The sequence below is a fragment of the Meleagris gallopavo genome, chromosome 4 (assembly GCF_905368555.1).
Source record: "Meleagris gallopavo chromosome 4, MGAL_WU_HG_1.1, whole genome shotgun sequence".
In the NCBI taxonomy this organism is placed as follows: domain Eukaryota; kingdom Metazoa; phylum Chordata; class Aves; order Galliformes; family Phasianidae; genus Meleagris; species Meleagris gallopavo.
The window spans coordinates 33,701,300-33,711,402 of record NC_139407.1 but is presented as its reverse complement, the minus strand read 5'-3'; the positions used below and the strand labels follow the sequence as shown (position 1 = coordinate 33,711,402).

Below are 10,103 nucleotides of genomic sequence, written 5' to 3'. Positions count from 1 at the left end.
AGAAGATAAATATTTGTGCCCTGTGTGAAACAAATAGGTTCAAAGCAGCGGAGAGGTAAATATTATTTCTCGGGTGAACTGCACGCTGTCTTTTCTCTAGCCAGGAATGCATCAACGTCAAAGCTTTCCTTCCTCCCCTCTTGCCACACCAAGGCCCACCTTCCCCGGTGCTGCTGCTGACCCATAGAGCTCCCGGCAGCACACAGACCCCATGGGGACAAAGCATTTGGCAGGGCCTCAAGCGCTCCCTGAGGCAGCGGGGGAGTTAGGTGGGAAGGTGACCTGGGTGATAAGAACCAGAAGCACGTGAACAATATTTTTCTTGCTATGTGCAGCGTGGAATGCTGTGAGAAAACACAAAGGGCACACACATAAGGTAAGGCTAGTCCCGGCGGGACTCCCCACGGCTGGGCCAAGGGCTCTGCCTGGTGCCTTCGGGCCGGACACAGTAACACACACACAGCGGCTCCAGATCCCGTCACAGCTCGCTTTACCACACGCGACACCTCCCCCTCGCACCTTTAGCCCCGCCCACCAGACGCGCGCCGAATCGCGCATGCGCAACACGCCTTCCCACAGGGAAGAGGAGCGCCCTTACACACGCACGCACTCAGATGTCGCGGCCCGCCTCTTGCGATTGGCAGTGGAGCGCCCTTTCTTCCCGCCCCCTCCGTGAGCCGCCTCTCTGCCATTGGCCCGCTAGCCGGCGGCGCTAGGCGATTGGCTGCGGGCGGGCGGCGCGGTGGGCGGGTCGGGCCGGGCCGGGCCGGGCCGGTGTCCGCCGTTAGGTGAGGTAGGGCCCGGGCCGTCGCCGCCGCTTCCGGGTTCCTTGTGGAGCCGCCGCGGAGGGCGATGGCGTAAGTGCGCGGCGTCGCTGCGGGGCGTCGAGGGGGTTGCGGTAGTGTCACCGTCCCGGCCTCAGTCCTAGCAGGGCGTCGGTGCCGGTGGTGCCCCGGGCCGGGCCGTCTCCTGTGCGGCGTTGCGAGGCGGTGGCGGCCGCGGGAGCGGGGCGGGAGGGGGCGGTGGGACGGGCTGCCCGAATCTGTGAGTGCCACACGAGTTGTAGTTGCGTGTTCTTTTCCGCATCTCTGCGTGCACTGACCACTTGGGACCGGAGTGTTTGCCACTGGGAAGCACGGGGAGCTTTCACGAAAGCACGCCGAGAGGATATCCACATAACCGTGGGCAGCAGCGGGGTCTGAAGTCCCGCTTTGGAGTGAGGAGGACTCTTGCGTCAGGGTGCGGCCTGTGTGTGTGCCGTGCAGGTGTGTTTGTGGACACATCGATGCAAGTGTGGATTTTGGTCGTGGTGAACAGTGTTGGCTTGGCTGAGTCTGCATGTGTCCAGCACTTCTCTGTGGGAACCCTTCGTCCTTTTGTGTGCCGTGCTGGAGCACACGTCTTATGGGAAGCAGCTGGGGGAACTGGAGTGCTTTGGTCTGGAGAAGAGAAGGCTCGGGAGAGACCTTGTGACTCTCCAGTTGCCTGGAAAGAGGTTGTGGAGGGGTGAGGGTTGGCCTCTTCTCCTGTGTAACTAATGATAAGACTGGAGAGAGTGATCTTAAGTTGCACCAGTGGAGATTCAGGTTGGGTATTAGGAAAAATTTTTTCCCATGAAGAGTGATGATGTGATGCACAGGCTGCCCAGGGATGTGGTGCAGTCTCTGTTCTTGGAGGTGTTCAAGGAAAGTGGAGATATGAGACCAAGAGATGTGGTCAGGAGGCATGACAGGAGTGGGTTGACGGTTGGACTGGGTGGTGTTAGTGGTGTTTTCTGACCTTATGTTTCTGTGTTGAAGGAGGGCACTCTTTATGGGTAAAATTGGAAAACTCTGGCACGTGGAGTGTGCGTCAGCTGCTCTTGGGTAACTGTCCCTTTACATAATTGTGTTGTTAGGGAAACAAGCTACAAGTTGATGGTTTGTTTTATGGACAACAGTGGAGTTGTCCTGTGCTGAGAGTTGCCTTCTCTTTCCAACTGATCTTCTATAACTTCATATAGCACTTGTTGCTGTGCCAAAATGTTTGGGTTGGCTTCAGGCTGGCACAGGTGCTACTGAACATCTGCATTTAGCTTACAAAAGGATGATGTGATAGATTGTCATAAGATTCATTTTCAGTTTTGATTTCCAGCAGACTGCTCCCTTTTCCCCCATAATCTGTCAGAGGAGAAATTTAGAGGGAATGCTTTGGGAAAAATACCTGAGAAGTAATTTCATAGAATATTTTAGACATACAGAGATACAGTGGTGCTGTGCAGACCTAGAAAAGAGGAAGACAAGAAGTCGGTCATTTTGTTGAGACTGCATCAGATAAGGTATTTTTTTTTTCTAAATAGAGTGTACATAAGGGAACTTCTTCTACCACTAGAACTGCACAAGCTTTTAGGTTCTGTTCTGTTTGTTTTTTTTTTCCCTTTTAAACACCAAAAGCTGCCAACATTAGTGACCAAACAACTTTCCCATGAGGAAGTTTGGGAGACAAGCTTTCCTTCCCATCCCCCAGTTTAAAAGTAAATGAAAAATCATGCAAAGTTCAGTTGGGCACTGCTGGACCAGCAGTTGGGTGATGCAAGGAGTATTATCTGTTGTTTGCCACAGCACGAGTTTCTTTAATTTCATGTGTACTATGATTGATGTCCTGGACTTTAAAATAAATAATAGGAAGAAAATCTGTACTTCTGTTTTTTTTTTTTTTTTTTAAGGGCAGAGGGGGTCATCTGTTACAATATTTCATTTTATTTTTTCTAAAGATAACTTTGGAGTACCAAAAGCATTCGTATTTCAAAAGGTTTGAAGTAAGAAATACATCGCTTTTGACACTTTTGGATACAGAAATCAGTAGATTTCTGCTAAAAATCATCTTTTTCATTGCACTTTTTTTTTTGGGTGTGATACATGTCTAAACCACTTAAACTTAATTTTTGTTTTGTTTTGTTTTTTTTTTCCTCCTTCTGTCAAGAGTGTTAATATTTGATGTATTTGCTTCCTTCTTTGGTGGTTGCTAGTTCCCTTTTAGACAAAGCAAATCTCATCAGGTAGACTGCTGTAAAAAATGATTTTTATATCTTAGAGCTCTTCAATTCTGATTTAATTCATTTCTTAAGTAAACATGTTTACTAATGTGGACAACTGTAGTGTGAATAGGGTGTAGCTGGTACCATCCACACAGCAGTCTGAGTAGGTGTGTCACCTGTTTCTGTTGAGGCCGTAGTGCAGCTTGTTTACAGTTTACTGCTCATTAGTTCAAGCACTCCAGCAACTTTCCTTTTCTTCCTCCCTCTTTACTTGCTGGTTCAGGTCAGCTGAGCTTCCTGAGCCGGGGACTAGTTGGAAATCACTGGACTCAGCTGGAATGTTTGGAGAGAGCCAAGGTTGGCAGCTCTGCGTTCTGTGGGGTGTGCCAAAGGTGCGTCCAGATGTTGACAGCTTCGCTGTACCCTCTGCAGCAAGTTCACCCGAGTTCTGTTTACATTTGCAGGGTTTCTTTGTAATATCACTCAGTTATCTGAAGCTCTCATTTTTTACCAGGTATTCCTGGAGAAAGGAATGGATAGAATAGATAGGGCACAAAAATGCCTTTTCCTTGCTTTTCTTTAAGAAACTATTTAGTACAGATACGAAGCATCTGTGCGCATTGTCTAAGTACATTCATTTAGACTAGCAGGATTTACTTCCTGTTGTTCAGCCTGGTGTTCTGAGTGTAATTGTAACTCTACCTTCTAGCAAATGCTGTAGAAATTGAAAGTTGAGTGTTTTCTCAGTGGAAATTAACTTTTAATAATGAGGAAGCAAATGTGCACTTTATTTTAGAAAGCAGATTTTGCATTTCTTTCCAGTTAACAAATACTCAGTAAGCACTTAATTTTTGTGAAAATGCAAGCAATGCCCATGGTGAATTTAAATTCCTATTTCATTTCCCCCATACATTTTAGTAATAATAAGGGTTTTGGTGGTGGTCTTGCTGAGGTGAAGTCCAAGTGTGATAAGGGATTTGGGTATCAAGGCTGTTGGATTTGGGCTTTTTTTGTGTGTTTTTCTTTTTTACCTTACCAGTCCAACTTTTGAGTGGGCTTCTGTCTCACTTTTTGGGAGTCAGTTCTTATCTCAATTCTTATCTATGCATGTTTTCTGTACACTTTTAATGATGTTGTTCAAGCAGAGGTTTGTCTTGGGGTTAAGTGTAAGCATGTCAGGCTGTGGTTAATCTAGTTTACTGATTTGGTGTAACTGGAGTGTGTTTATAGATAGTTGATGTGGCTGCTTCTGAGAGATTGGCTTCTTAGGAATGGTGTATTTGCTGTGGAAGTTCAGTGAGTTTTGAAATACTGGATGTGGGCTGGAAATGAGGTGCAGCCCCTCAGGACTGCAAGATTACTTACCTCAATTTTTCCATCACTTATATCTTTTTAGTACTGAGAAAAATTGAATAATTTGTGACTTAAGTAATTAATTTTTTTTTTTAAGTCTATTAGGCGCATGTTTCTCCTACAAATAATGCCCTTCTGACCAGGAGTAGCAGGTCTGAAGTAACAGGGAAGCCTCACACCTGCAGCTGGATCTAAACATGCACATGGGAAGCAGGCCCCAGTGTTTCAGTGTGCCATCACAAACAAAACTTCGGCTTTCTGTCTGCCCATGTTCCACGCATGTCATCTGTGGGCAGATGACTGCACGACACCATAAAGGACTGCTGTGACAATGAGTACTGAGATTTCTCTACTTTGGTGCCTCCAGACTCCACCTCTTCTCCTTTCATCCTCTGAGGAGGAACTTAATAAACTTTTTGTATGTGTTAACATGGCATGCAGTCATAAAAGCTACTAGCGGTGTACTGAATAGTAAAGATGCATTTAAATTAAAAAAGAAAAAAAAAAAAAGTGTGTATTGTTGTGGTTCTGGAGCATTCTTTGTTTTTTGAGAGCATCACAAGACAGTGGACACCTTGATAAAATGCTGTAAATAAATGCAGAAGAGGTGCATGTCTATTTCTGGGTCTTTCTTCCTTGCGGCTGTTTTCTACCTGGTGCTGGCAGACTTTAAGAGTCGCTTTCCACCCAGCCTTGTGCCTCCCAGAGCCCTGGAAAGCACACTGCTCCTGCACAATAGTGCCCTAGCAGTTCACATTTAAACTACAGATACACCAATATATTGGTCAGTGCTCTTGCGAAGTGCAGCAGTTGGGTTGCACTCTTGTTGGGCTGCAAAGTGACTTTGGCCTTAAGAATGTATGTAACAGCTGGACACTGACAGTGGCTGCTATGTGTCCCCAAAAGACTGCACAACTTCCTCTTGATGCTGCTGGTGATCCTCATCCCACCTGTCTGTCCTCCTTTGCCATATAAGTGCGCAAGGATGTGTTAAGCTAATCCACATAGATGAAATTGCTTTGTAATCGAAATGAGCACCTGTGCCCCTGAAATCCAGGTGCATCCAACGAAGAGCTGCCTGTTCCGGACATCAGCTACTCCTTCCTCAAAGGTCTCAGATGAGGTCAGTGTGGTAATGCATCAGCATGCAGCTCCAAAACTTGCAACTGATGTCTGACAGGATTACTGGGCTTAGTTGTGTGTGAATTGCAAATGTTATCCAGAAAACTTCCAGCGATAACCAGCTTATGGTTGGGGTAGTGATGACAAAAAAATGATGAATGTGGACTCTGAATAGGTAGTATCAAATCCCACGGCTTCCAGTCTCTGACTTGTCTTGCTACAATCTTAGGGCCACAACCATTTTGAGTATCCTGACTCTGTATCATGTATTGTTGGCTTTGTTTCTTTGGAAGTATTTTAGGAAACGTGTGATTTCCTGAATTGCTAGGAACTTCAATGGTAGTTTCTTAAAAATTCTTGGAGGCTTAGTGTTGTCTGTTAAGAGGGTCCTTATTATTTGGCAGTGCTTCTACTGTGGTCTCGATCATAAGAGTAAAATTTGGTTATTTTTTGCAGTAAGGGAGGAAAGAAAGGTTTTCTTTTGACTCCATGCTGCAGTGTGTTACATCAGTTTCTCCAGTTCTTCTGCCATTCACAGACCCAAGGCTCCTGAAGGCAGCCTGTAGTGCATCTTCTACTATGATGGGGTTTTCATTAAGGTATTGTGAATGTCTTACAACAAATCACAGTGCCATTATGTGATTTAATTTGCCATTGTAACGGCTGTTCTAAAACAAGGGCTTCTTTTTAAGAAATGTTTTTGAGTCATTCTGCTTATCTGTGTTTGTAAGGGAGCTAAGTTAGTGGCTTCTTTGTCACCACTCCTGCCAGCAGTGTCTGGTGGTGGAATTTGTTTTTTGCAATGTGTTTTTTGGTTGTTATTTTCGTGTTCTTTTCTCCCCATTCTGTTCCTTCTTATCAGAAGACATAGCAAATAAATTGCTAGTGCTTGTTAGTGGGGCTGTACTTGTTCTTTACTTCAGACCATATGCTCGTATCACAGAATCGCAGGAGTTGGAAGGGACCTTAAGAGATGATTGAGTCCAATTCCCCTGCAAAAACAGGTACCCTACAGCAGGTCCCATAGGTAGGTGTCCAGACGGGTCTTGAATATCTCCAAAAGGGGAGACTCCCCAATCCGTCTGGCTCTGTCAACCTGTTCCAGTGCTCTGTCACCCGTACCGTAAAGAAAATCTTCTGCATGCTTGTATGGAGTTTCCTGTGTTCGAACTTCAGGTCATTACTCTTTGTCTTGTCTTTGTGCACCACTGGAAAAAGCCAGGGCTTGTTCATTTGCCCCCCACCTCCCTTTTGATATTTATAAACATTTACCAGATCCCCCCTTGGTCTTCTTTTCCCCAGGCTTACTCAGCCTTTCCTCATACAGGAGATGCTCCACTGAACGACTTGTAGGAAATCCCTGTTTTTTTCTTGTGCCCTGGTCCCTTGTCTCAGAGTTCCTCACCAGCAGATCGTAGTTCCAAGGTATTGTATTTATAGAACTAAGAGAGAAACAAATGTGTTGAAGGCAAATACTTCCAACTTCTCCTTCCATGCTTTGTTCTCAAATTATATTACTGAGAGATGGCGTGGATATCACAGGACAGACTGGATAAATATTAGTTCTGCCTTTTCAAAGATTCTGTGCTACTTACGTTCTTTTGCTCTGGATGGAAGGTGTAGGAGACTTCACACAGACAGGAAATAATATCTTTTTTTCTTGAAGGCTGAATGCTGACAGCAAAACCGGCTGCCAGGTGCTGGAGGGCATTTAAAAAAGGGAAGAATTATTTCTCTGTAAGAAGGCTTGACAGCTTATATCCAAGGGAGAAAACTTCAAATGAAACTAATGCAAGAAAAATACTGCCGTGTGATTACAAATGCTATTGAGTTGAGCTACTCCCTGTTAATCATGCTTAATTAATATAACCCAGTTGCGGGGTGATTTATGGTGGCTTGAATAAAGGCGTAAGATCAGAAGGACTGGTTTTCTACACTCTGTGTAACAGCAACGCTGTGTAGTCAGTTTTTACAGTGACTAATGCAAATCCATTGTGAAGCAAGGGAATTAGTGGGCATGCTGGATTAATAGGCTGTGGAAAGTTTTGGTCACTCTTGATTAGTTGGGAGTGCAGCCTTGAGCCTTTCTTTTCTTCAGGTATGCAGAGTCTGCGCCGCCGGCTGAGTGCACAGTGCAATGTTTGTAGGATGCCAAATGGCAGCTGCCTTGAGCTGTAGGCAGAGCTGCGTTGAGTACAGATACCTCTGTGCAATCCCGTGCTGGATTGGTCTTCATCTCCACCTGAATTTTTGCGTACACGTGTGGTTGTACTTGCCCAGGGAGAGGATATGTGGTTAGAGATTTGTGTGGCCTCTGCTTCTCAGAGGAGGTGGCTGTACTTCTTTGATACCTCCTCAGGACAGGTGGTCAAACTTGTTGCTTTTCTGAATTAGGTGTTGGCTTAATGCTGCTCACAAGAGGAATGAAAGCCTTGTATCAAGCTCAGCTGCCTTTCAACCTTGGGCTTCTACACGTATCCATGAACAACCTGATGCTTCCATATTCTGGCATAAACACGTACTTCTTTCTTATATATAGAAGGAAATCAGCTTTCCCTGCTTAATTACTGAAGGAAACAATCAAACATAAGCAAATGTTTCTCCATTTGCTCAGGAGCTGAAAACTGAACTTGTGAATTGTTGTGCTGGGCTATGACTTCTTCGCTGGTACAGGGAACTGCCTTCTTTTTTCTCCTGTGTCGCCCAGAAAAATCAGGAATAAGTTTATAAAACGCATGAATACGTGAATAGAGATTTGAACTAAAATAGCCTTTGGAGAGTGGATCATCTCTTCCAGAAATAGTACATATCCTTTTTGTTTTCAAATAATCTGGTTTCCGTTCTGCATATAAAAATAAGTATGAAATACATGAGTTACTGGGGAGTCACGACTGAGAGCAGTTCCCTTGGAATAAGCTGCAACTGCTGCCACTCTGGAAGGAACGTCTTACTGAGCAAATTTCTACTGAGTGAATATCAAGTGTGTGCTTTGTCTTATATCTTGTTAGAATGTTTAAATGCTTAACACAGTCCTGCTTTATTTGTGTGTTCTGTTGCTGTTTAACTTAGTGCTGTGGTACAAGAGTTGTACAAACTTGTTTCTGTTATGTGCTGTAGGGGCAGTCAGGCTACTAAATTTAGAGAGCGTAGTCGGGGATGTTGTTGATCTGTAATCTGGTTTAGGTAGGAACCTGTCTGGAAACTGTTTCAGCAGACAGCAGTCTTCTGCTCTGTGTTTCTGATCTGGAGAAGAAGAAAGGATTTCACTAAGATGCCACTGAAGGAATAAAGCAAATTCATGTTTGCGTGAAGCGGGCCATTAGGGACTGTTTAACATGGCACATACTTAATCTTCTGCACAGTGTAATATACTTAGAACTATTTATTTATTTATTTTTTCTTCCCCTTCAGTTCTATAGGTGCTGGTACAAAAACAATTTAGCAATGGATCAAAGAAAAAATGATAGCTTTGTCCCAAGTATCACACAGTTGGAAGACTTCTTAACAGAACACGACTCCAATGTTGTTTGGCTGTTAGTAGGTAAGGTGAATTTATGTTGTTTTGGTTAAATGGTTGGTTGGGTGTTTGGTTTTTTTTGTGTACTTTTAAACACGCTTCTAAAAATGTTGATATCTTGCCAAAAGACATCAAAGCATTGAAAATGGATTCCTACTTGTCATATGACTATTAAGTGATGTACAGCATCATCCTGCTGAGATGTATGGAAACTGAATCCAGTGTGCCCTGTGCACAGTGCTCAACAAGTGCTGGAAAATAAGAGCTCAGCAAGAATTCCTGTCCGCAAAATAAGTTTTCTCTAACACCAGATTAAGCTGTTGATAATCTGTAACACAATAACAGGATTAGCGTTGTAGCACAAATATGTACGTAGCTGCTATTTGATACCGTATACATAGTTTGAATAAAGATATAAAGACTCTTGTGCTTAATGAAATAACTTCTAGACTAAATTGCTTGTCACAGTAAGCATTTAAGCATCACGTACTCAATTGTAGATTGTTTGGTTTTTTTTTTTTGCTTTTTTGTTTTTGAAGTTCCTGACTTAGGTATGTTAGTCTTCATTACATTTCTGCTATTGTTTTTATATTTGTGCGTAGCTACTCTTATTTTCTGAATCTATGAGTGAGTGGGTAGGGAGTGCAAAATAATGATTGAGTCATACTCAGATCAGGATGAGAATACTAGATGTGTAGGATGAGTTTGGACTTCTCCAGAGGCATATACTTCCATCTTTTCAGCCCTGATTTTTGGACCTGGAGCAAAAAGCAGCAGAGGGAAAGATACCTTTCTTTTTTTGCTTTTGAGAATTTGAAGCATATCTGTTAGCTATTGATGCACTGGAATTATCTTTCAGTAGACCCAGTTGAATGACTGGGATGTAGGCAGATTAGCTGAGGATGCTTTCGGAACATTAATCATTTCTCTTTTAATACGCCGAAGTGGAAAGTTTTCACTCAGTATAAAATTCTAAGTGTAATCAAGATGAAAATAGCAGAAGTCACCATGCTGACAGTTGCTTATGATAAAACAAGAGATGGATGTGGAACTGATTTGTAAAATTTGTCTCCAGAACCTTTGAATGAAACCCAG

General features: G+C 43.7%; 1 protein-coding gene across 11 annotated transcripts in view; it reads left to right on the top strand.

Annotated features, from left to right (window-relative positions):
- Positions 1-704: 704 nt before the first annotated feature.
- Positions 705-10,103, top strand: part of BLTP1 (bridge-like lipid transfer protein family member 1) — a 108,759-nt gene continuing 99,360 nt past the window's right edge. For all 11 annotated transcript variants that reach the window (XM_085222797.1, XM_085222795.1, XM_085222796.1 and 8 more), the window contains exons 1-2: positions 705-857; positions 8,903-9,032. In XM_085222797.1, the coding sequence (XP_085078923.1) occupies positions 8,936-9,032 (97 nt within the window). In that variant the 5' untranslated portion in view covers positions 705-857; positions 8,903-8,935. The remainder of the gene's footprint in view (positions 858-8,902; positions 9,033-10,103) is intronic.